The sequence below is a fragment of the Dufourea novaeangliae genome, unplaced genomic scaffold (genome assembly GCF_001272555.1).
Source record: "Dufourea novaeangliae isolate 0120121106 unplaced genomic scaffold, ASM127255v1 scaffold87, whole genome shotgun sequence".
Lineage (NCBI taxonomy): Eukaryota > Metazoa > Arthropoda > Insecta > Hymenoptera > Halictidae > Dufourea > Dufourea novaeangliae.
Genome location: NW_015373966.1, coordinates 715,060 through 742,397, shown reverse-complemented (window position 1 = coordinate 742,397; position 27,338 = coordinate 715,060). Strand labels below are relative to the sequence as shown.

At 34.4% G+C, this 27,338-nt stretch overlaps 2 protein-coding genes across 2 annotated transcripts; one reads left to right on the top strand and one right to left on the bottom strand.

Moving 5' to 3' along the window:
• Window positions 1–654: 654 nt before the first annotated feature.
• LOC107186720 (NADPH oxidase 5) lies at window positions 655–14,832 on the bottom strand. Its single transcript, XM_015574654.1, has 19 exons — window positions 14,663–14,832; window positions 12,109–12,203; window positions 11,923–12,031; window positions 11,688–11,785; window positions 11,502–11,622; window positions 10,908–11,058; window positions 8,856–9,066; window positions 8,527–8,753; window positions 7,870–8,058; window positions 7,243–7,436; window positions 5,580–5,901; window positions 4,315–4,456; window positions 4,072–4,217; window positions 3,681–3,810; window positions 2,963–3,183; window positions 2,694–2,878; window positions 2,007–2,216; window positions 1,493–1,696; window positions 655–959 (listed from the first exon to the last, which is right to left on the bottom strand). The coding sequence occupies exons 1-19, from the start codon at window positions 14,807–14,809 to the stop codon at window positions 762–764; spliced, it is 3,300 nt and encodes a 1,099-aa protein (XP_015430140.1). The 5' UTR covers window positions 14,810–14,832; the 3' UTR covers window positions 655–761.
• A 2,072-nt stretch (window positions 14,833–16,904) lies between these two features.
• LOC107186712 (chaoptin) lies at window positions 16,905–26,890 on the top strand. Its single transcript, XM_015574646.1, has 9 exons — window positions 16,905–17,097; window positions 17,548–17,695; window positions 19,074–19,184; window positions 19,934–20,680; window positions 21,775–21,923; window positions 22,389–23,171; window positions 23,534–24,288; window positions 25,119–25,635; window positions 26,568–26,890. Exons 1-9 carry the CDS (start codon window positions 16,905–16,907, stop codon window positions 26,888–26,890), a joined length of 3,726 nt encoding a protein of 1,241 aa, XP_015430132.1.
• The last annotated feature ends 448 nt before the right edge of the window (window positions 26,891–27,338 follow it).

Below are 27,338 nucleotides of genomic sequence, written 5' to 3'. Positions count from 1 at the left end.
GTAATTGTGATTTGGAGTTTGTAATTAGATTACATTTTGCCCAACTGTGATACACAGTTACTTTACAGTATTCGCTCATCCCAGACGTATAACACATTTTACATATTTAATCAAAACGATGAAATTAAAAATATTAATTATATGTAGTATATACGGTTAATAGATATTATATTGGCATGCAATCAACGGAGAAGTTATCCAGAGGTTACCTAAAAAATTATTGTTTTTGGTAGAAGAAGTAAAAATAAGCGCACAGAAATATGTGTCCGTTCGAAATCAATATTTATTTTAAACAAACTTATTTAAAATAAATTAATACTTCGTCGGATCACACGGAGACCATAACGTAAGTTTTAATTTGTTACGCATAGATTGAACTGTTTGGTTTTTTTTTGTGAAATTTGGTATGTGCGTTTTCTACTGTTCTCAGAAATGACAATACTGTTTAAAGTTAAAGATGCTAAACCTAATCTGAAGTGTATGAATCAAGGTTTATACTAACATAAATTATAATTGTTAATTTTTACTTTAATTAAACGACTAAACTAAAATATGCCATATGCATGAAATGGGCGGAATTCTGCGAGTAACTATAATCCAGATAGCACATGACGCCTTGAAGACGCCTATTTTACGGCTATGTTAGGTCTGACGCGCCTTTAAGCCGTCTTAAGTCGTCTGTGTGCTATCTGGGAAGTATTGTAATACAACTGCAATGTGACATGGCAAACATATCGGTGTTATTAAGTATCTCAGAGAGTTCAGAAAGATTCTTTCTTGAAGTGGAAACCAAACTGATCGCATTTGTAACGTAAAATTTTCGCCAGTTCCGGCGGGCCGCAGTAAAATACCGTCACTTTCCCCTTTTTCCTGTCCTGGAGCTGTTTAAAAACCTTATCCCAGTTCGGTCGGCCAGCGTTTGTCCTTGTTTTTAAACCCGTTATGAGATCTCGCTTTTCCTGAAAAATTAAAACATTTATTTTATCTTCACGTCCCATTCATATCGATTAATTCCTTTTACAACTGCGTAAGTTGCGGTGATAGTAGACATCTATGTACATGTATTCAAAGCTTTTACAACTTGCGTTAGTTGTAAAAGTATACATTAAAAGTTTTCTTGTTTAGATAAAATAGTGCCTTGTTAGCATTACACAATATCAGTTAGTCTGGAATTCTCATTTCACCGGGACTTTCTTTTGAATCATTAATTTTATTGAAAAATGTGTTAAACATTTGACTCAACGAACGATTTTATAATGTAGTAGAGACTTTGATAAGCATCCCAGAAGATTCAGATTTTTTGAAAGGTTGAAACAGTATAAAAATAACGCTTGGACGTAAACGATCCAGTTTGTCTACGGAGTATGAAGGGATATGTTTGCCTGTCTGCGGGTTAAATTTAAATCGATAACGTATTTCATGAAAAAATGCGATTTTATAAAGAACGTCATTCGAATAATATATAAAAAGTTCTTTAGTATTGATATCGAACCATTTGATGGAGCAACTCCATAGCTAGCTGTAGACCAACAGCCTTCATATCATTTTTCTGCAATGCGCTAGTAATGTACATGTGCATCTCGAGGAAACGTTCCATAGTTACGCCAAGCTCTGCTTGTTCCATTTCCAATTGAGACAGTAAGTTCACGAACCACTCGAACGATCTCTGATCTCTGTTGATCCAGAAGAAATCTACCTGTAAATGAAACGTTTTAGTTGTTTTGAGCCTCAAAGCAAATTTTGAGATGTCGTTTAAAACAAAAGAAAAAAGCTTACGGAAAGTTTAGCAGTGGCTAAAATTTGAAAATGAAAACTTGCAAATTTGATTATACATATTTTATATAAATAATATTGAAATTCTGGTTATGCGTTTAAGGTAAATAATTTATTTCTGTATTTATATTGCCTCGAAACTTTTGCTCGCTACTGTACTTCGTTCTACACGAATTTAATGTTTAGAGCAGATAAAGAGGAGGAGAAAGTGTTATTAGCGAAGAAATATTTGCCTTTCGTAGATACATGACAGTGGACGGAATCTCGCTAGCCCAGGAGAATTTGCATTTTGGGCAAGTGTGCCTGGCTTTCCAATAACGGTGCATTATGGACTGTAATATCGATGCGAAAGGTGTGACTCCGATTCCGGTTGCAATTAAGACCGCGTGTTGCGCTTGGAATATATGACTCGAAGGAGCGCCGTATGGACCATCCAAAAAGATCTAAACGATTAATCAAGTTTTAATTTTTGTGTGACTTATCATTCGATAAACAATATGTATTTTTTAGACGTAATATAAAATGGTATTTTACTATTAACATCTTGAAATAACTTGATTTTAATAACTTATTAAATTTTAGATGCATTTTTTTTTTAATTTTCATTTTTTACTTGATGAAGAGTAAATGGTTACAGAGAGCAAGTACTCATAACTTTCTTTAGTTAATATTTACGTTATTGCCCAGATAGCATATGTCGTCCAATGACGCCTTGAAGACGGCTTAAAGGCGCCTTAGACCTAAAATAGCCGTAACATGGGCGTCTTCGAGGCGTCATGTGCTATCTGGGTGCATATAACGTGATTATAAACTACTTTATTGTTTTTCTTAAAATATCTGTGTATAAGAAATAGGTACTTCGTCTCGAATTTACAATTAAAATTCTTTGTAATAATTATATAATTAAAGCAAATATTCACCTCTAATGGTTTTCCTAAATAATTTATAGACGGCTGAGAAGAAACGTCTGATTTGATATCTTCTATGATTCTGTTTGACGTTTCTTCTAATTTTGTCTGTAATCTACCTTCTTCCGCTGCTGCTTGCATCGTGATTAAGTTGGTCGACACATTTCTGAACTCGTTTACAGGTATTTGTGACATTGCTGTTTTATTAAGTAAATCGGGAGGAATATTATACGTTTCATTTAACAAAATGCATTAGAAAATGAACAATTTCTTCGGCTTACTCTCGTTGTTCGTGGATGTTTCTATTTTGTATTCGTGTCGTTCCAAACTTGGTGTCTTGAATGCAATTATAGTAGGTTTCGATCTCATGTACCGAAAACTATGAGCTATGTTCCTGTTTTGTGGGCTTAAATAAGCCTGTTCTAATGATTTCAGTCGTGCACATTGCATTTGCCTTTCGTTGAAGTTCCTTTCAGATTCGGATCTCATGTAATCTCGAAGTCTGTCAGAGAAAGAAAATAATGACCGTGACGAAGAATGATAAATATGTATAAGACAATGTGTTTCATGGAAACTATTAGAATTTCTTTCAATTTGCAGTATTTGATCGATGATTGTACCTCTATTGTTTGAATAATAATTAGTAAGACTATTGGATTATTATTAAACAATAAAAGCAGCTTATGAATAATAGGAACCAAATTTATCTTTGGGCTCAAATATATTTCATATATAATAGCTTTCATGTAGAGTATGTACTATTTAATTTTACCTATGATCAACATCTGAGACATTTCATTATTTCTTTTCCAATAACGAGGTCTATAATATTTCAAAAGTTTGCAATAACAATTGTTCTTATTTCAAAGAACTATTTTCAATAACAAGAGCAAGAAAATATCCATTTTATTGTAGCAAAAAATATATAAGAAATGGTGCATGTATTAACGATTAAAAATACCAATTAAAATAGTCAAAGAAAATATATAGATAACTTACGCCATGAGCCGGTCCCTCTTGTTCCTTCGTGTTTGCATGTCAGGTACAGAGAAAGACTTTTCTAAAGGTATTTTGCTACCCAGCAATAAACGATGAAGTTTTCCTTCCTTAGAAACTTTACTACTATCTGCTACACATATGTTATATCAATGTTATTAATCATATTCCTTATATAACTGTCATTCAGATGAATTTTGGCATGAAGAAATCAATGTGTATATACAATTTGAACGTTAGTGTATATTCTTCGTGAAGATAATAATATAATTAATTATAAAAATTGCAATATAAACCGCCTCGGTGAAATATATAGTTGAAAAAGGTTTTACATATAAAAGAGCAGTGTTATTTTTTTAAGGAAAAGTATTGGGAAAAAAATTGAATGACATACTGGAAGTACTGTGCGGCGACAGAGTTACGCTATCACCGTCGAGAGCAAAAGCAGGATTATCGAGTCCATGATGATTCTCTGCCTTCGGTGGCGATGGCGATGACATTGTTATGTTTGGAACCAAATCTTGTTTCTTGTTGGGGTACCTGTAACACAAAAATGTATTCAATAGTTAAAAAAATAATTGTTTACCTTTAAAGTACAGACTGGGCAAAAACAAATATTATTTCGCCTGAGACATACATATTCATAGAAACATTCTTGTTATTGCATTCTTCCATTGGAAAGATTTTGCCACCTTGAATTTTCACTTGTTCTTTCTCGAAGTACGAGTAAAGACTGTTCGTCCATTCGCCGACTGCTCGGATATGAAGCCATATGTAATCTACGAAAGGTGGAGGTGTTTTTCATTATACATATACTAATGGTACAACCCGATAGGGGGTGAAATAGAATACAATTTTTTCGTCTGACGCTTTGTTTTCAATCGAATTTGAAGACTTATTTAATACGTATTTTTAGGATTATCAGTATTAATTAATGAAGGGCATGGATATTCTTAAATGTTATTTTCTTAAATATCAATAATCTTAATAAAATCTGTACCTTTCGTTAATTAATAGAGAAACTACCGAACCACTTAATCTTTAAAGAATTATTACATACATATGTATGTACGTATGTATTAATACATACATATGTATGTATTCGTACTGAAATAAGTAGAAACGGAATGTAAATAACAGACGCATTAGCAAACGTTCTATTCAATTGCACGTGGATCAGCAGACTCCCAAATTTTAATTCTATATTTTTTTTACTTATTTTTGCATGTAGAATCACCTTCTTCCACTACCAAGAACAATCTGTGTAATATAAGAAGAGGCAGCCTGTCTGTACAAATAAAGTTTGTCAACAAATTTCGATATTAATGGATACTTTAAATATTAATTAAAGAAAATCTAACAGATCTATTGCAGTGAATCTGTTACATAGATCCTGTTAGGTAAAGTGTTAATGTCAGTGTATAGATTGATTAATGCAATTTAATCCTGATATGGTAGAAAAATGTTTTTCGTAGTACTGAAAGTAATTTTCGGTTTAGCACTTTATTGAAACTATATTGAACCTCGAAGCAAAACAAAATAATGTAATTTAAAATGCATGGGAATTCTCCATATTAACTAATAAGCACCTATCATTCAGCTGTGCAATTTTCGAAACAATAAAATGCAGGCACCTGTTTGTGTTAAATGCACAATATTCCATTTCATTGACATGTATCCACGTTAATAAATAGTATTAGCAATATTAATAGTATTGGTAATTTCTTTGACAATTAATTTAGAGCTTATTTTCTTATTTCTGCGTCTTACATTTCCCGTATTCAGCACTAAAATAGTACAATTTTAAAGAAAACATCTTTACAGAGCTGTGTTTACGTGAAGGTTTAATTACAAATTTATTTACATATATTCGTTGTGTCGATCATGAATAAATTATCTAACCTTCTTGTTCTGGTGCGCTGCTGATAGTGAAGGGGTGCCATTCGTATCGAGCAATGGCGGGTATATTTACGAAAACATAATCGCCAGGATGGAAATCAAAATGAAGCGGTCGTTTAATGACTAAATGCGTCACTTTTGAAGGCAGTAGGAGACCAGAACTGATATATGTTTTTCCAAGTTGGGATCGTGACCAAGCGATTCGTTGTACTCGTTCTATCAGGTATACTGTACCTGGCCCGATGAACCATTTCCAAAAATTCGGTCCGTGAAGAACCATTAATACCCAAAACGGTATGTACAGTAAATGTGACCAATAAAATATCTGTAGAGTAAAAAATAAGTATAATTTCAGTATAAAGAATACCCATGTTCGTCAAACAGTAATTTTCTTTTGAACGGATGAACAGCGTAGAAGAGTACTTGCAGAAAACACTGTAAACACTAAAAATCAAAATTTTCAAGAGGAAAAAAAATGTCTCACTATAAATTATTTACAATATTTGATTCGTTTTTATTATTATGTAGAATACAATAATCCAAATGCATCGCAAAATTTTCTATTTTTCACATTAGTGTAATCTCAAATCAATATGTTAATCCTTTAAACTTGCAAGTATTGTAAGTGTCAATCCTGTTTGTTTCTAGAATACTTGTATAGAAATTCTCGACAGAGGCAACGTTGGACTATTTGCAAAGGGAAATTTGACTTACATTGTATACTACAGTATTCCCATTGGTGCGTAGAACACTTTTCGATAAAAAAAATTTTTTTTACTTTTGGCATTTACAGTGTTTTTACAAGAACTCTTCAATTATTCTTCCTAATCTTGGGATGTTAGTTATAGAAATCGATCATCGGTTATAGTGGTTATAGTGTCTACATTAAAAACAATATATTCAGGCAATTATGCGTTGTAAGTATTAAAAAAAGTCAATTTTATTTTTGACGTAATCTAGAGGGTTATTCTACGCCAAGTCGAACACATTCTGCATTCGCTATTTGGGATTTTATTCAAAATGAAATATGTTGTAGTCCACGTGAAATTAGGGGGATTTGAAGTCATCGTTTGATTTTCTCTTCCCTGCTTCACGAAAATAGGCAAAAATCGTAAACTTCGGCGGTCTGCATTTTTTTTAACACTAAACCTACCGACATTTCATGTATACCTAATCCTACCATGAGCGGTCAAATGACCGCTTCAAAAAAACATATGTATCTTAATATAGAAAGAGATTTTAGCAAATTTTTTTCGGAAAGCAAACAATAAAGAAAGTTGTGAATATTGAAAAATGGGTTGTATGTATATTATAGGAAAAGTCAATAAGCTACATGGTGATACAGTAACGTTGTATACGAGAAATTCTAAACGAAATTTCAAAAACGGTCATTTGACCGCGCATGGTAGGTTTAGTGTTAAACAATTTCAGGAACAGAACAATGATGACTTAAACCCTCCATAATTTCACGTGGACTATGACATATTTCATTTTGAACAAAATCCCTGATAGCGAGTGCAAAATGTGATCAATTTGGCGTGCAATGACACAGAAAGAAATTTGTATTAGATGGTTTCCTTTTTAAATGCTATGTTAAAAGGATTAAGGAAAAAAGTACGAATACGATATCAATACAACTAACAATAAGTGAAAGAATTCATGCCACCTCAAAACATCCACCACGACGGACAAACGGCATCGAGCATAACGTCATTATAACAAGAAGAACAACGAGAATGATTCCGGTTGGGTTTGCATAGCCGTGTACGAGACCATAGAGTCCTGGACGGCTTGTCATTAGCCATTCGTACGTAGTATAATTATTATGATTGAGCATATCATCGTATACCACGATCGTACCTGCAAATTTACGACCGTTTTATATTTCTAAAACATGGTTTCTTCCTCGTTAAATGTTGATAAACGATGAATTTTTGTCAGTTTTTAGTACATATTGTATGATTTGTATTTCTAAAAGAATACTTAATAATTATGACACTACATTATCTACAGTGAAAGTCAAAGCTAAATATATACCTTGCAAAGGTGAGGTTCATGTAAAAAAAATGTTAAAAGTATTAAATATTGCAATTAACGCTACTAAAATGTAAAGTGAGATAATCTACGTGGTAACTAGGACATGATGTTATCTTCATTCAGAAGTACATATGTATAAGACACTAAATAAATATCTTTTTCATGAGGTTTCACGTGAAAAAAATGGATCCCTTTAGAGTTTAGAGGATTAAAAGTTATACATTTAATTAATGATATATTTATAGTAGTGACGTACCGAAGTTCAGAAGGTGCATCACTGTGTGTAATACACCGAAAGTACCAATTAGGACCCCAGTTATCTTGTGAAGGTAAATGTGCTGGTCCAATGGAAGCACAGAATTGAAGCCATGAGTTCGTAGAAAGGTAATACACTGACGTAACATGAGAACTAGGATAAAGCTGCAGTTGAAATTCAGACACTGACCTGCATTGAAATATTTACTGTAATTAAAGTGATACTAATCTATTGAGCTTAATTTCATAGTAGATGTACAGTCCCGGGCCAAAAAATTAGGGCAACATATAATTTTTAAAATTTTTTCGCGATAATCGTAGAATTAAAAGACCAGAGCGTAATTTAATAATAATTTGTATTAACTACTACAGTACGTACGTATATGTACATTACATATATACAAATTAATAATTTATATATTATTGTATGTAATGTCTTATTTTTTTCTTTTACTTTTACGAGTTTATTTTCCAGCCAACTTTTTCGACATGAATATAGGGTGAATGCACCAATAAATGAACACGTACCAGTGAACGAACATTATATAGAAAAACGAATGAATTAAGTTATTAATTATTAAGTAATTAAGTTATTACTGCACATGCTCGAAAGGATTAACATATTTATAACATAAAAAGTGTATTAATTATTTCTTACCGCAAGCACGAGCCAGCATGACGTAGCCGTTTGATTGTCTATACGCGTAAAGTCTTGAGATAAATAACGTTGCATTAATCAAGATAAAGGTGTAGATGAAAGCAAGGTAAACATAATTATTCTTCATGTACGGTGTCGTCAATTGATAGGGCCGTAACGACGCGCAGAATCCCAAGAACGATTTCCGCTTCGCTTTCGGTTTCGGCGGCACGAGCCATCGGTCGATACTGTGATTTAATTTCTGTTTTTAATTATTTTCTCCTTCAATTGACTCGATACGGTAGAAAACGGCGCGTTCTACAAGAATTTCGAAACAATGATTTGTTCACCTAATCGAAAGATTTTCCAGCAGTCCCCCGTGTTTCTTTAATTGGCTTTTAAGAGCCTCGTAGGTAATTGCTCCTCGATTCACTTGATCAGCGTCCTCGAATAATGCGACCGTTAGTTCCTTGATTTGTTCCTCGCTAAATTCCATTCCATTCTCCTCCATGCACGCTCTCATAACGTGTTCGAGTTCACGAAGCTGTATTAGCCCGTCACCTTATTATAAATGATTGTTTTAATGCTATCGTTTATTAAGGGGTTAGACACCATCTCGACGTGTTAAAAAAATACCGTATTTTTACCATGTTTTTATTAACTCGCTTTCTTGTCTGTCTGTTTGTTTGTTCGGTACAAATTTTGCAATTGATTTTGAACTAACTTCTCGATGAGTTAAAGACTTCACACTTTAAACATAGCTCAGAACTGGATGACAATGCAATATTAACTCGCTTTCTTGTCTGTCTGTTCGTTAGGGTTCCGTATGGAATCCTATTACTAAGTTCATGCTATCTGTCCGTCCATCCGTCTGTCCTACCTTTAAAAGGCTGTATCTTTTGAACCGTAAGGTTCAATCCGGATTAGGAATCTCGATTAGGAATCTGTGTTAGTAATCAGGATTATAAGTCTGGATAGAAATAATAATAAAATATTTGCTAATGCGTGGAAAAGGCCTCTTTGAAAAATTTGTTTTTATTATTTTTTCGCGATAATATTTTAGTGGGCTTTAACTGAAAAGAATAGAAAATAAACAAGACTAAAAAGCAGAAAATAATTATTTAAATAAAACAAAATTTTTAATATACCACGTTTTTAAGACGGACTAAAAAGTATAAAATAATTTTTCCTAGCCCCATACAGATAGTCCTCAAAATTTGTGATTATGAATTTTTAATAGCTATGAAAATACTTGTAAGATTTCAAACGAAAAACGTGGGGCGCAAGATAATAGTAAGGAGTGTAGAGAGTAGTTGTCGTTGAGAAAACACACACAACAGTTCATATGATTTGCATTGTAATAAAATTGTTAGTGACTTAGGTGAACTATTCATGCATCAATTATCTATTGCATGCGTCCCACGTTTTTCGTTTTAAATCTTACAAGTATTTTCATAGCTATTAAAAATTCACAATTACAAATTTTCAGGACTATCTGTATGGGGCTAGGAGAAATTATTTTATACTTTCTAGTCCGTCTTAAAAACGTGGTATATTAAAAATTTTTTTTTATTTAAATAATTATTAGAAATTTACTTCTAAGTAACAGAAACACTTTCTTTCAATCCAAATGTTTTAATAAAGGCAGATACATGTATGAATTGTATGTACAAAATATTAAATATATGGAAAATTTAATATATAAAATATATAACTAATAAATATATATAAATTTTTTCTTTAGAAACAAAAATGCCGGTGGAACGATAGCCCTTTATTTATGTATAAATCAGATAAAACTTGAAATATCGGAAAAATTCTACGTCAGACGATAAACACCTTATATTTATTTAAGATTCCAGAGTTCGAATTTAGTTTCAGAAACCTGTTTTTCAGAAATCACTGAAAAATTTTGATTGAAAAGAGTTGAAAGAATTTCGTCACTTAAAAATAATTTCTAAAAAACACGGTATTTTTTTAACACATCAAGGTGGTTGTAACCCCTTTAATGTAGGTATTCTTCTTCGCTGTTATGCTAATATGTACTAGTTGGTTTGCTGTTGTAGACTAAACATTTTTTTTCTATTTAATCTCCGACGACATGATAATTGGGCAAAATTTAATTTAATTAATAGTTGTTATTTATGATTATAATGTAACTGCAAGTTCAGGTATGTAGTAGCTAATTTCTACTGATGTTAATGAAAAATTTGATTCCCGAACACCAGTTGCTGGATAATTATAATCGTGTAGTTGTTAATTACAAGTTCATGTTCATAATTATAATTAATAAAATCTGGAAATAATAATGGAATGCGATACAAAGAAAGATCGGTACTAGAATTACCTTCGTTTTGATCGAATTTCAGTTTACAGTTATAGAAATATAATAGGTATCTTACCGTCGATATCGTAAACCTTAAAAAGAAACTTGATTTTATCATCAGGAGTTTTCCCTGCAAACTGGTGCATTGCATCCAGAAACTCCTGAAGAGATATGGCTCCGGAATTGTCTTTGTCAAATATTTGAAAGGCTCTATCGGTGAAGAATGGCTAAAAGAGAAACGTTTTTGTTATATTCTGGATTTGACACTTACCTTAAGAACACCCTGTATACATTATGATATGATAAATAAAACTGAACACCATAAATCTGTTTGAATGTTCTAATATGTTTCAGAATCATTTGGATAATTTTTAACCACATGCATTACAAAGTGTTCATCAAGTACTATCAATTGTTTGGCATTTTTTGGCATTTTTGTGGCATTTTCTTTTTCTTTGTTTCACATAGAATATTTTCATTAAAGTTCAAAAAGAGAATGTAAAGAATTATTAGGTCGAAACAGTAATTACCAATTATGCAACTTAATGGTTTAAATGAAATATTATATAGGACACCATTATAATATTATATTGTATTGCATTATTACTATATTATGTAGAATATTATAATATAGGACGACAAAGTGTATACACGTTTGCTGATGGCTTACGTTTTTCGATGTGACGATTTTATTAAATTCTTCGCGTCTTATTTCTTTCTCGTTGCCGACCATTTGCTTGAAAATTTTCTCCAGCCATTCTAGACTAGTTTTATCGAAGCCGCCGAGTGGTCTGTAAAAGAATAAGCATTATTGACAATATTTCCATGAAACAATTAATAAGGAACAGTAAATCACCTTCTATCACTGACGCTGTCGATGAAATCTATAATTTGAGTGGACGACACATAGCCCACATTTTCTTCATCAATTAGACGAAATAATTTATCAACGACCTGTAACATAAATACTTGAGACGAGAAATGATTATGAAGACTAAGAAAAGAATAGCTTTAATAATATTTTCATAGAACTTTTATTTTTTTTTCATAGAAATCCCGCTTTATTGTTGACTTCTGTATTGTTGACTTACCTCTCTAGCAGCAAATATTCGTTGAAAGCTCGTAACATTTATAGGATCGTCGCCGCACACAGTATATACCACACTATCGAATTGATCAATGAAATCATGCTTTTTATTCCTGTTAATCGAACAAACTGATTTAATACCGTTGTTATTTTTAATGGAACGCTTCACAGTAAATTATATATTTCTTACGTTATTCTGCTTTTCACACATTCGATCCATTCATCTTGTTTCAATACCTTGTCATCATCCTGATCGAATAGCGCAAATAAGTTTTCCAATAATGTCTGAAATTTTGGACACGTATGACATGAAAAATTCTTGGTATAACGACATTTCTAGGTAAAGTTATCAATATTATTGTCACTCTTTTAAATTTTAAGTAACGAAATTGATTATGTTCATTAAGAAGTTTCTTTGTAATAAAATACAAAATTGTGTTTGAATTTTAATACAATTTTTTATATAATATTTCGTTATTCTTTTGATGATACACTTTCGGCCAAGTATTTAGAAACACTTCCGGATTTTGATTTCCGACATATTTTCAAAAGATATGTATTTATTAAATTTTCATTATGCTTCAGATTAAAACGTTGTAAAAACCGACCTTTACTATTTTCTTCGCGATTCCGACCAATTGCAACTTTTTCAAATTTTTTTTACACATTTAGTAAACTAATGATCCTAACTTCACAAAAGAACTTAAGTCAGTTGGACCAATTTTAAAAAAGTTGTTCCGTTTTAAATGGTATTCGAATACTTTTGTGACCAACTGTCTATGTTCGCGTAGCCGAACAACGGTGATTATTGAATGGATTCAGGGACGGGGACAGGGTCGCGGCCGCGATCGGGTTCGAATTCCGAGTATCGGCAACGCTCGAGGCGTCGAACGCTTTTTGGCCCCGGGCGATACGGCACCTTGATCGAAATCAGTGGCCGTCGATAGATCCCCTTGCCATTTGCTACGATCCCGTCGGGTATACATACATTTCCCTTAACTCATTCTCTATTCGATATTGATCTGACATTCTTGTCTTTTACTTTCAATGGAATAACGACCTTGTTTCGTTCCACGCCGTCTCCGACGTCTACGAGCTTTTTTCAATCTACAGGGATTTAACGTATCCTTCGGATTAGCCTGTGGTCCCCATTTACCCTTGTGTAGGCAATCGGGTACCTAGGTACCCATTTTTAAATTTCCTTTCACAATTTTTTATGTTCTTGTCTAAAACAGCACTTGGTATACTATTGGAAGGGAAAACTAACAGTTTCGGAAAAATATGAAAGTACAATTATCTACAGTAATGTCTCGATGAGTGCGACGTACCCTCGTTCGCTTCGGAAAGGTTTTCAGCCCCCGCCCCAATTTGTTTTTTATCCTAAGCCTATTTACTCTGTTTCGATTGATTCCAGAATAAAGTCGTTGCTCGTGTCGCATTCATCGAGGAATTACTGTATGTTTATCTAATCTGCCAGAATAGAAGTATTCCGATTGCTCAATAACCGTGAGTATTTTGATTGGCTACACAACGGTTAAAATTCGTTTAACGATCGACACATTATTGAAAGTGTTCTCTTATCGGATAGGTCGTTAAAATTCCAATTTAATTGCATGGAAAATGTATAACTTGGATTGAACGACTGTAACGTAATGATTGAAGTGCTTGTTTTGTTATTATATGTTGCTTGTCACGTAGCGCGTCATTTTGTTTCTGTGCTAATTGGACCAAGCTATGTAGAAAGTTACCAACCCTCAGTGATCTGAAATGCAGTGAATTTAGTTTGAGTGTTTTAATTTTAGAAAAGTAGCATTACTTTATACTTTACTTCTTGTTGTGGCTTTACAATGTTTTATAATTGTTTATTTAAGAGTGAGCAGTATAATTAATATTAATTGTTTTGTTAACAGAATTAGTATTTGTTGAATTTTAACATTGTCTAGACTATAGTACCTATTCATGGTTTCTTGGCTTTATTTCATATTCGACGAATATGTTAATCTTAGAAGTAGGTATGCAAACGATATGGCCGTGACATTTGGACTGGCACAATGATTTAGTTTTATTGTATCGATAGGGAATTCATATTTGCTGGAGAAGTAGCAAAATGTAGTACGAAATAGATGCAACTATTTCTAATAACAAATGCTATTTACCATTACCTTTTAACCATTACTTTTATATACACTTAATGTGTTAAGTGTATCAGTAAGTAATCCACTATTTCATAAATTGGTAATATAGTTTAAATTTAAAACAACTTTCCACCCTTCTCTTCTTTCAAAATCACGGCAATGACATTGTAGAACGAGGTCAAATATTACTGAAACAGCGTAGGCTTCTGATTTTTCGAAAATAAGTTATGAATTCGACAAAATATGGTGGCTTACTTGTAGGTACACCTAATGTATATGCCGTAAATTATTACGTGTAATAGTAAATCTTTTTAGCAGTCTCGGATTTCTTAATCCGCAGACACCTTTACGGCTCGTATACCGAGGAGTTTATTCACACGCATTACTTTAAAGTATAATAACTCGTTCCCCCTATTTGCTACTTTCACAATAAACTCGTTCTCCAAGGTTTCGGACGTTTTGGGAAAAGATTCGTCTCCATTTTAATTATTTCAGGGGCAACCCAAACTTGCTGATTAATAATAACGAAGGCAAAGAGAAGGATCGAAGGTTCCATGATTTAATGGACCGCGATCATTTCGAAAGAATTTTGTCGTTAATGGCACGCACCTGGTCTGAAAAAAGGCGCCTGAACGTATCCCTATTATATCGAGCGATGCCATTCACTCCGATTATTTGGGAACACTCTTCCAAGGTGGTTGCTCTCCTCCTTTCAATTAGACGTTTATCTTCTATCTGACTAACGTCACTCTCCATTTTATATCACCACTGCTCCTATTAAACACTGAAACTCTTCGATATCCGACAGAATTGTGCCACCCTGTATGTTTACGCGGGATTTGTTTTCATTCTGGGCTTCCCTCGGATTAGAAGTGAACGAACGGAATTCACCTCAGGTGATAAAATTATATTAATTTAATAATTTAAAATTTCTCCTACAAAGTTTTAACACGTTTTGAAACGAGTTAGAGGTGTTAATTGATTCGGTCAAATTTGATTGTTTCTCACAGGTCTGTCTATTTTAATGTTAACATTTCACGAATGCTTGCGAATAAAGTTGTCACTCACAATACAAATGTGTTCAAGTGGTTGATTTCATTTGAAATGTTTCGGGAACTTTTTCTTCGTTTTTCGAAACGAATAGAGATGACTGTGAAGACAATTCCGGAGGAAAACACACGTTCACCACTCGCCACGCGTTCACACTGGATTCGTCCGATGTCACCGCGTGCTACTAAATGAAAATCATCGATTCGCATCGAGGAATCGTGAGACGGACCCCTACCTCCCGCGGGTCCCTTTCGGTACCAATTTTTCAGAACACGATGTGCTCGGATCTTGAGTGAGAGAGAGGGATGCCTTTCGATTTTAATAAGCAACACGGATCAAGATCAAGATCAAAAGACAGACAGACGAACAAACAGACAACCTTTCACTTTTTCGTGAGTCACCTTTTTTCCTTCTCTTTCCTTCCTTTTTTTCTGTTTTTTTTAAAGACCCTTTACGTCTCCCTTCTCTCGCGCCGCTGTCTTCTAATGCGATGCTATTTTTACACGTACATTCCTGTTCATAAGTATTCCGCTACTTACAGAAATAACGAAACTTTTTAAAGTAAACTGTATACAATTTATGAGTTGAATTCATCCTAATCTACCCAGATAGCACATGATGCCTTGGAGACGCCCATTTTACGGCTATTTTAGGTTTAAGACGTCTTTAAGTCGTCTTCAAGGCGTCATTAGGCGTCATGTGTTATCTGAGTAATTCTGAAATTAACATTAATTAAAGATCATGGTATCAATTTTTACTTTAGCATGAATTATCCCAAATGTTTTGAATTTTCCCGAGTGTGCGCCGGATGTCCTTTCCAACAGCCTGAACATAGCTTCAAGTGCGTTCACCGCCTGGTTCGATCCATAGAGCCGGTGGAACATGCGCTTTCGATGATTTCAACCCAGTACGTTCACCTTCTCAGTGGCTTTTGCCCTCGAGTTCGCGGTTCCATTATTTACTCGGTACATCTCTCGACCATGAATGTGAAAAACATCTGAAAGTTCATTAGAAGACAAGACCGTTCCTTAAACGGTCGGTCATACAGGTGAAGCGATTTCGACCTGTGATTAGGACAGTCCACTGAAAAAACACTTCGCCTGTTCGGTTTTCAGAAAGGTTTGTATTCCCCCAATGTCTCCTGTTTTTAAATTCTATATTTCCGAGTTTAATTTTATACTTAATTACTTTTAACTTACAACTGTCTCTCGTTTCTGTATCACCCGATTTCAATGAAAGTTTCAGTATGTCTTATATAACTAACCAAAATCTTCGATATGTATTTATTAAATTTTCAATATAGCCTCGGATTGAAAAGTCGTAAAAAGCGATATTTATTATTTTCTTCGCGATTTCGATCAATTGCAACTATTTCCAATTGTTTTTTTAAATTCTCGAAATTCGAGTACTCGCACGCCTACTTCGAACATCTATTATAACGCAAGATTTATGGTTTACTCTTTTAATAATTGTCGATGGACCATGTATTAAGAGTCGTTAAAATCGCCTGAACATCCTCTATTCTACCAGGAATAAGACATGTTTGGCAAGCAATTTAAAAATATGGAGATAACCCTGAAATCTTCGAAAACCTTCCACCTAAAAAAAAATTACTACTGCCATACTATGTATGGGTCTCTCCGTATGATACGACTTTTGTAAATTGAGTTTCTCCAAATCATTCAAAATAACGGGGATATTCAAGCTGATCAAAGTTATTGCCCTATTCTGTATCTACTTATATTAATAAAAATATACATTTCGCCTTTCAATTATTTTCATAATTTTATTTATTGGTCTCATGCAGATGCTTTCAGGTAAGCTGAAATGCATTTCCATCAGGGTCATCTTCGTATTTTGCGTCTCGAGCGTGATAAAGTGCAACAGCGTGCCATGCACGTTCAACACAATGTGCATGTGTTGGGTTCAGGACGATCAGGATTTCACGAAGATGGACATCACTTGTATGGGAACGCCTTTTGCTCGATTTCCTGGTGGGTATATTTAAAACGTTTGTTACGATAAGATTGCGGATATTTATGCAACACGACGTTTTATAAGGTAATTCAAAAAGACAAGAACAGAAGTAGGAACTTGTATATTTTTTAATTGATTGAGAAGATTGAAAATTACAATGGAAAATTCTAAGTCACAAATTTGGAAAAGTTTTCTTTTGTATAGGATGTTTCATTTCATTGGTTCACTTAAGAAAGTGTAGTTTCATTTTTCATGATCACTAAAAAAACAGATAAAGAAGTTATTCACATTAATATAGAAGGTCTTTGATTTTTTATATTAATATTCTTTCAAATGTTTATGTGATTCTGAAGATAAATGAAACACCCTGTATATACGATTTATGTGATTTCGGAATAGAAATAATGACTCAAATCGAAACTATTCCTTACAAGAGGAATTTACTGACGATTTTATTATGGTAACAGATGTCTCCGTGAATTATGTGGCTCAACTGGATGTAGTTGGTTCGGGTATGCAAGCGCTGGATAACGATGCACTCACCAGCTCAGTCGGCGTGGAAGCCTTGGGACTGATGAGCAATCGGTTGTCCAATATTGGCGATAAGGCTTTTTCGTAAGTCAGGATGATCCTTTAAGTCGTATATTTATTAATATTCAGACCTTCTTTGGTTTTCAAGCAAGAATGAAAGCATTAACTAATTATAATAATTTTGAGTTTTATAATCTATCATAATTTATTATTGGAATATATAATTTATTATTCGTCTTTTAGAGTAAAAAAACATATTTCGACGCTTCAACGCATGTTGTAGCTATAATGTAATTATCTTTTTTTGTCAAATCTCAGTCTTGCGTTATGAATAATTTTTACAAAATATTGAAAGTAGCTGAAGGATAATTAAATGACAGTAATAATAAACACGCTTAAATTTAGTAATAATTATTATCAACTTAATTATGATTTCAAATGTGGCACAGACTAATGCTAATTGCAAAGTGTGTTGGGGCAACATTTTAAGTAAAAAAATTTTAAATAACAACATTGTTGGAAAATTAAGTTTAAAGATATCCAGATAAATATATGGTAAAAAAATTTACATTCTGGTGTAGCGATACTAAATTTTACCATGGATCAAAAACATATCACCGTTTGCCTCACTGTCAGACATTCCGTCGTCCAACGATTAACTGAACATTTGTCTAGAACATAACCTTCTTTTGTCAGATGCAGAGATTTATATTCACAGTGAGCAATAGTCCGATGCAGTATTAACGGCCTCAGGATACAGTCATGTATTTTTGTTGGCCAAGAATTAATACCGATTCGATTATCTCGAAGAAAGTTAGATTGCCTCAGGGGTCAATTAACCTAGTATGTTATAAATGGCTGACTGATAAAAGTGCCGGACTAATAAAACAATATTTTAGATCAAAGTTGCAAAGAAAACAATGGTGTTGATAGTACATAAAAATAGTTGGTCACCTTATTATAGTGGATCAATAATGATTTCTTTATTGAAGTATTTAATGCAATATTATGAAAAAGATTTATCTACCCCTTCGGTTACCGAAGTGTTAACCAAATTAAAAGTAAATTTGAAAGAAATACGTCCATTATAATTTTGGGCGTTTAAAAGACTGATCACTGCTGTCTCCAAGAAAGAAGCCATTTTGAATGACCAAAAATAAAATGCATCAACATTTTACGTAAAATTACTGTATTAATTACAGTTCAGGAACTTTTAGTACAAATCGTATGCACCATAAAGAAAATACATTTTGCACATCGTGATCGAAACTGTTCAAATGCCTTCCTGTATTACAACTTTACTCGTTGCTTAGAAATATTTTATTTGTTGGTTCTAATAACCTTCAGGAGACCTCACGTTTGATGTACAATCTAGCTACTCTATTGCGTCTGTACAAAGATTTATGGTTCTTTCTTTTCAAAGATAAAAAGATACTCACGTCTCCAACGGCTCTGTTATTAGAGGTATCGCGGATAGTTTGCGTACGTTGGATCTCAGTTACAATACCCTGGAGGGTGTACCTTTCAAGGCCTTTCGTGACCTGAGGAAATTGAAGTGGCTCAATATGCATAGGTGAGTCAATGGATGCCTGGTTCGGTAGAATATTCTTCTCGGGGTAATGATGCAGTGTATAAAATAGAGAACAGGACAGGGTGGTCTTGTACGTAATACCTCTGTTCTGTAATTAATGATAACAGTGAAGGAAAAGGTTTAATCCTTAACTGCAAACGACTTGTCTCAGAGATGAATAATTCGACAACGACTACTTTGTAACATTTTTTAATCACAAATTGAATGTTATTTTTCGTTATGTTTTTGGAAACAGTGCGCCACTTACTGCCAATTGGACTATTTGACAAGGAAGGTTTCCCAACCCATAGGTGTCGATTTTAATTTGATCGAAATTAATTTCATTTAGAATAATCTACAACTGTATATTGTAGATGTATAGTTGCACTCGTGGACAAAATTTGGTCTCAAATTAAATATGTAAATCATTCGAATTCTACGTATAACATTTTTTCCTAATTACAGTTAGAAAACAGATATGACTTATCTCACAATGAGTTTCACCCACCTTCATGTCTATAGTGCTATAATTCCGTATACCTTGTAAAGAGGAATTAAAATGTTATTCTTCACGATTTTTTTTCATTCTACAAACTTAATTTCAGTTATCCAATAAAAACAATTGACGATGTTTAAATATTTTATAATTATACAAGGAGCAAGAATGGCCATTATTTGGCCATTTATTTCACACGAACCCAATACACTCGTTGAAGAGCATAAGTGTGTTGCAACAAAGTGTTCATTTTTAGTAACCATTTGACATCGCTGGACGGTGATTGGGGACACACGAAAGAGGCGCTGATGAACGCGTTCTTCGGGGACAATTCAATCATCGAGGTACCAAAACTTTTCTCCACGTTCGAGTCTCTGGTCTGGCTCAATCTCGACAACAATAACATTGAGGAACTGTCGGAGGAGAGTCTGCCGCCCAACATGCACACGCTCAGCCTAAACAGCAACCTACTCAAACACTTTCCATCGTCGTTGAAAACATTGAAACATCTCACGTGGCTCTACTTAAGGGGCAACGATTTAAAAACTCTCGAGCTGCCCGACTTCGAGAGCTCTAGTTTGGAGCTGGTCGACGTCAGTGAGAACTGCATCGAATGGATCCGTGCGTCGAGCCTGACCAATCGAACGTTAAAGATCAAAGATTTTAACCTGGACAGCAACAAGCTGTCATCCTTACCTGCCGGCGCGTTCGAAGGGCTGGACATCAAGAGGATTCATTTGTCCTCGAACTCGATCAAAAACGTCGACGACGATGCTTTCTGGGGGCTCGAGGACACTCTGGAGTATTTGAATCTGGAGAACAACGACCTCCCGAATGTTCCCGCCGCTGTCAGCCGATTAAGAAAGCTATCCTATTTGTATCTGGCCAACAACGATATAAGAAACATTTCTGGCGATGCTTTCCAAGAGTTTGCGGAAAATTTGCGAGCTCTTTCGCTTGCTACTAACAGCTTGGATGCGGTTCCTGTCTCAGCTTTACTCAGGTATATCTCCGTTTCGTCTCTAACAAGGGACATTGTTCCAGATGTTAAGTTAGTTTGGGAAAAATAGTGACTGGAAATTATAAGACTTGACTTGTTGAGAACTGAAAGTTCCGTATCGACCAGAAAAATGGCGTCAAATTTCGTCTTGAGAAGCCTCGAACATGGATATAGACATTTTTGAATTTCTTTTGTCTTTTTACGTTTTCTTGGACGCGTGTAAATAAGATCACTGAAAGAGGAGAAAGAAATATCAATATGGTGTTTTTGTTCACCTCGATCCAAGTGTTTATGCTATTGATCAAGCAACCTTTGAGAATTTTCTGCGACTCCAGACTGGCGAACTGGACCTACATGTTGCTTAAAGTCGGAAAATAGATTTGGTCCCCATGTTGGTGTTTTTTTTATATTTCTTTTCTAGTTATTTTGTATTCAAGAAAAAACCTAAAAAGTTGAAAAAATTATAAGTAGAATGTTATTTATATCCCTTTTCAGATTTTGACGCTTCTTATTTGGTCGATACTGAACTTTCTGGGCGAATGACACTTATTTCAGTTCTTAGGAGATCGATCACTGCAACTTCTAACTATTATTTTTTTTCAAAACTATTAATATAACATTTGAATAACTTCCCTCGTAAGTGTTTATTTACAATTACACTGCGCAACACGTAAAATCCTCCTAATCTTCAAAAGGCATTTCTGATAGATCTTTAGAAGCTGAATACGCATCTGCAGGCCGTTTTTCCCAGCACGTCTAGTTTTTGAAAAAAAATCAATTTAAAAAAAAATTGCAAGTTTTCAACTTTGAAGGTGCGTTGTGCTTTTACAGTTTTGCTCTGAAATAATAAAAAGTTAGATCTGAAGAGATTAAATTAATTACAAGTATGTGTGTAAAGTGGCAGTTTATGGAGTAAATTCATAAAATAGGTACAAAAATAATACAAAATTTAATCTCATGATGAAAATCTCCTTTCTTTGTACATAGACTGCAGACTGCATAATGCCTTTATTTTCAAAGACAACTGATCCCCAATATTTTGATTGTGACGCAAAAAACATTATATAATTGTACGCTTTCGGTGTTTTTCGAAATAGATGCCAGAGGCTACTACACTTGAATCTTGGTTACAACAAGATCTCCCATGTACAACCAGGTGACTTCGAGTGGGCGGAGGACCTTCAAATTCTTTTGCTTAGGAATAATGTCCTAACAAAATTGAGTAAAGAAACTTTCAAAGGAGCAAGTAAGTTTCACTTCAGATTATTCTTTTTCCGAATATTTAATATTTTCTTTAGCCCAATATTTTATGTTACCATAATAATTTTTGTGAATATTTCACATTCATTAACGTAATTTAACATTTGTGATAACACAGTTTTAAAAAAAAAACTACATTTAGTGAAATCCATTTCTCGTTTAAGTTTAGGACTTATTGGCTTCTTAAGCTATTATAGGTACCTTTTACGATACATAAATTTCCAATGTCATTTTAAAACAAAGTTATTTCGAGGATACTAATTTTCATAGTGTACATTTCTTCATAATTCATTTACTTTCTACTTATACAGCATAACCATTGCATATGATCTTGTTTGTAGACATTGTGTTGATTTAGGTAAGAACACAATAGCACAGACAGTAGGTACTGGCGGGGGTGCAAAAGCTGCCTGGGCGGCCAAACCCATTAACATGAAAACAATGATTTCAGGCAAACTACAGGAGCTTAGCCTGTCCTTCAATCATCTTACGGAGCTTGACGATGACTGTTTCGTCGGTATCGAGGAAAGTCTCGAGATCCTCGAGTTAAGTTTCGCCTTTGCAACCGACGTGTTCCCTCAAAGAGCTCTCCGACCCCTCTCGAACCTGCTCTGGCTGGTTCTAGACAACAACAATTTCCAAACCATCGAGGCGACCGCGTTCTACTCGTTCCAAAAACTACGATACATCAATTTAGAATCGAATCGTCTCCATTATCTGCCAGAACGAATATTCTTATCCAGCGTTCACCCTGAATTGCGTGACGTTAAGCTCGGTTACAATTTCCTGGAAGCCATACCAGAATACAGTTTCCACAATCTGACCGAGCTGAGATCCTTGGATCTGACCGGGAATCGAATAAAGGTTCTCGCCTCGGAATCCATCGTCGACTGTCCGAAATTGGTGACGATATCGTTGGCTTACAATCGAATCGCCAAAATGGAGAAGAACGCTTTCTACGGTTTGCCCAGCTTGCGTTTCCTCCATTTGGAATTCAATAAATTGACCAGCTTGGATCTGGAAGCGATTTCGGAGATCGGAGGACCGGATTTCGCGTTGAACGTCTCTTATAACGCGATCTCGTTAATTCATTCCGGAGGTTCGATGAACAATTTGACGAGGTTGGACTTGAGCTTCAATAACATCAGTCACTTGCCCGCTGATACGTTCACCAGCACACCAGACCTGAGAAGTCTGGATTTACGAAGCAATTTGATCGCTGCGCTTGAGCCAGGTAGGTAACAATAATAGAGGAAATGCAGCTATATTGTATCCAGGACTGGAAGTTATCGAGAGAACATTTTATTTAATTGATTATTTAACTATCGGGTCAGCTCGACTCAAATTCAGACTTTAATTTGCAGTTGTATTCTTTATCAGAGAAACTTGTAAATTAATTTAACATATAAAGATTTTCTGAAACCTTTATTGTTATTTGAGAGATTTTCAAATTATTTCTTCGAATATAAATAATACAAACTGAGACTCGCGCATTTGGGGTTCAATGTAGCAGCATTTCTCTTATAATTAAAAATTGTTCCGCAGTTCCCATTGCACCCTAACCGAAATCGTTTTTCAGTTATTGCGATATTCTAGGTACCTTTGGACTGAGTCACCTGGAAACGCTGAACTTACAAGACAACAAGATAGAAGGCCTGCGAAAGCAATCGTTCCACGGTTTAGATTTGCTCCAACAATTGGACCTGAGCGGCAATCAGATCAGCCAACTGTCCACCGAACAGTTCCGAAATCTAAAGAATCTACGGATTCTGAATCTGTTCGGCAACAGAATCAGATCATTGCCAAGGGACGTTTTCAAGGGTACGAAGCTGGAGATTCTTGATTTGGGCCACAACAAATTCACCGTGGTCCCGTCGCCGTCTTTTCTAGAAGTCGGTTACACATTGAGGGACCTTAACCTGGCGGACAATTACGTAGATCACCTCGATTCCACAGCGTTTCCGATTTCGCAACTGGTCTCGTTGAACCTGGTGCACAACAGACTGACAATACTTCCAGACAATTCATTTGTCTCTCTAGGGAAACTTTTGAGATTAAACATTTCGCAGAATGTTCTTCAGGCTAACTTTAAAGAGCTGTTCCACTATCTTCCCGGCTTAAGGCAGCTTTTCATGGCCAGCTGCGGCCTCCGAGATATTCCACTTCTTCCCTTAATCAATCTGAATGTATTGGACCTGTCCTTCAACCATATAGACTCAACAACCGACAAGCAGTTCCAATACCTAAAAGATCTAAGGGTTCTTCGACTGCTGAACAACTCGCTGACAGCTATGCCAAATGTGAATTTGAATCTCTTGAGGGAGCTCGACGTGTCTGGAAACCCGATAGAGGTAAGGTAACAGAGGTGTTTCAACTTTTTCCTCTATTTGCGCCACCGATTCGTTACAAGAAGATTATTTAATATTTACCAGACTATAGTGTTATTTCCGTAATTTTTGAAAGTTCATAGTAAATTTCAATACAAGATAAAAACAATATTTTAATTTCTTACAAGATTGGTTTTGATCATTTTAAAGTACATGTTAAATGTTAATGGATAATAGTGTAGTATTGGGAGTCGTGTCAGGCGATGGAATGACTTTCACAGTTTAAATAAAATGAAACTAAATATATTTACTTGAATAATAAATACAAGAATTCCGTTCTAACAAATATACAACTCTGAATGTATCATATTTCTATCATATTCGTGGGAATAAATATAAAAAATAGAGTGAATGCACCAGTAAATGAAGATTATGTATAAAAACGACTAAATTAAGTTTTTAAAATAAGCAAATGATTAAATAATGAATTTTTTTCAATTCTTTGTTTTATATTCAAACAATTTTTGCGCCATTGGCTAAAAATATCCATTTACTTAATATTAATTAGTATTGTTCATTCATTGGTGAAATCTGTTTTTTGTCTCATTAATTTAATTAATCACATTTCTTTAATTTTTCAAATTGAAATCTATACGCTGTAAAAGGTATAGATATTAAAAAACAAATATAAATTTCAAGTGTCAAATATTTATCTATATTGTTATTATTTAAAATTGGACTGTAATAGTTGCCAAATCTCTCAAGTGTTCATTCATTGACGCATTTACTCTATAATTTTGGAAAAAAAGAATAATTACAAAACGTGAAATATATCGACATAATAATTGACTTAGGAACTGACAAAAGAAAGTTTTATGGGCTATCCAAGGCTGGAAGATCTGAAACTGAGGAATTTGAATAAAACTAGATCGGTGGACAAAGACTGCTTACGCGTCTTGAAATACCTGAAACACCTTCGTATACAAACGTGGCCCGAAGCAGATGGCTTTCATCTTCGACACATATTGACTGGATTACCGTTGAGAACCGTAGAAATACAAGTTACGGAACACCTGTTGAAGCATCAGATACAGAACGCGTTCACGAAGCAGCTCAGAGAATTGACTATTTCTGGCAACGAGCTCGAGGTGATCTCTTCGGAAGCGTTCTCCACCATCGAAGGTGGCGAACTTATACTGCGAATAAAGGACACCCGTGTACGGAGATTACAGTCAGATATATTTCTGTCTTTAACGAAAAGACTGTCTCAACTTACGTTGGATTTGAGGAACAATCATATAAACGAACTCAGCCCTTCCATCATCTACGGAAACCTCTCGTGGGAGAGCGTCGGGACCAATATGGTTGCAGGTAAGAAACTTTTCATTCCTTGTACATCCAAACGTCTATTGAACAATGCCCTTCAAGAGGAAGTATTGTTCATATAATCATGTTAAATATTATCCAAAGTGTACAAGTTATATCTTCGAAAAAGATGCAGACAAGGAAACTTTGATTAATGAAAGTTATGCACGCTGAAATATATGATTAAACTTTTGTCTAATACAATTTTTTGTAAAGTCACATTTTTTGTAAAACTTAGGGGTTTCGAGATATAGACATTTCTATTCTCCGAAATGTGAATTTTTATAACTTTTTAATGCTTTAACTTATTGATCTCAAACGTTTGTAAATACTATTGTTTTGACATGGCACCTTTTAAGTCACAATGATTTTTAGTCTTCTTTGCCTTGTAGTGGAGGTACATTTTTAAGAACTATTAGAAAGCAATTTCTTTGCATAGGTATTTGACCCAAAATACATCGAGTTGGAGCTCCTTAGCTAGCTATTTTATAATGTTTTAGTACAAGGGTATGGTAAAAATCATTTATACAACATTTTATTAAAGCAGCATATTCGCATCGAATTTTCTTTATCATCTTAATCATTGGGTTATTTTTTAAATAAACTAGCTTGTCGTGTAAGTTTTTGGAAAAGTTATGTAATATCATTTCCTGCTAGTTTCAACGTAAAGTCTTAAAAAATATTTAGCGAGCACATAATATTTAGACAAAAAGAAAATGATACATAATATAGGAAGTAATTGTTATGTTTTGTATTGTGTATTATTTTAAGATATATGTATCTTATATTATAATACAATGTTGAAAAAATTATTTTCACCATACCTTGGTACTAAAACATTACAAAATAGCTAGCTATCGACCTTCATCCAGACTAAACTCGATAACTGTTTGCGACGCAAAAGGAAAGCGTGCAAGTGAATCTACATTTTCTGTTAGGAGGGTTGCAGGTGTCGGGAAATCCGCTCGAATGCGACTGCGAAATCGCCTGGCTCAGTTTATGGTTGCGAAGATGGCTGAGGGAGTCTCGACAAATTCACACAGCGTCCCAGTCGGATGCGAAACAGCTCCGAATGATCGCTGGCAGAGCTGTTTGTACCGAAACCACGCCGTCTTACTCGTCCGATAAAGTGCTGTTAACTTTAGGGACCCCTCATACCGCCTGCCAAGCATCCGCCCTTAGTTCAGGCAACTACGAAAAACTCGCCACCACCTGGTTAGCTATAGCTGACATCGTCCTTCTGACCATAATAGTCAATTAAACGCATTGATTTAATTGACGTGCAATTTTCTAGAGAAAAACATCGTTAATCACATTGCCATCGCATTTACGGAAACGACAAATCGTGAACACTTCTGTAAGTAGAACCTGCTGGTGTTTATCGATATTTCTGGAAAATTTTCCAATAAGCGACTGCTATACATTTGTATATATATTTTGTAAGTTACGTAACCGTTTGCGCTTCTAATTTTTCTTCAATTTTCATTCGGCCAATTTCAATTAATTTTAAAGTGTCCATATTTTCGAAGGTATGTTCATAAAGAGGACAAATAGGACTATATCCTCATTTTTTTCAAATTTTTAAATAGTTATACCCGGTATAAAAACAGGGCATTTATTTAAAACAATTGCAAAACAAATGGTTAAAAAATATCTTTTTTTAACTGAAATAATTTTTATTTGGTACTCTTATGTTTTCACTGTAAGTA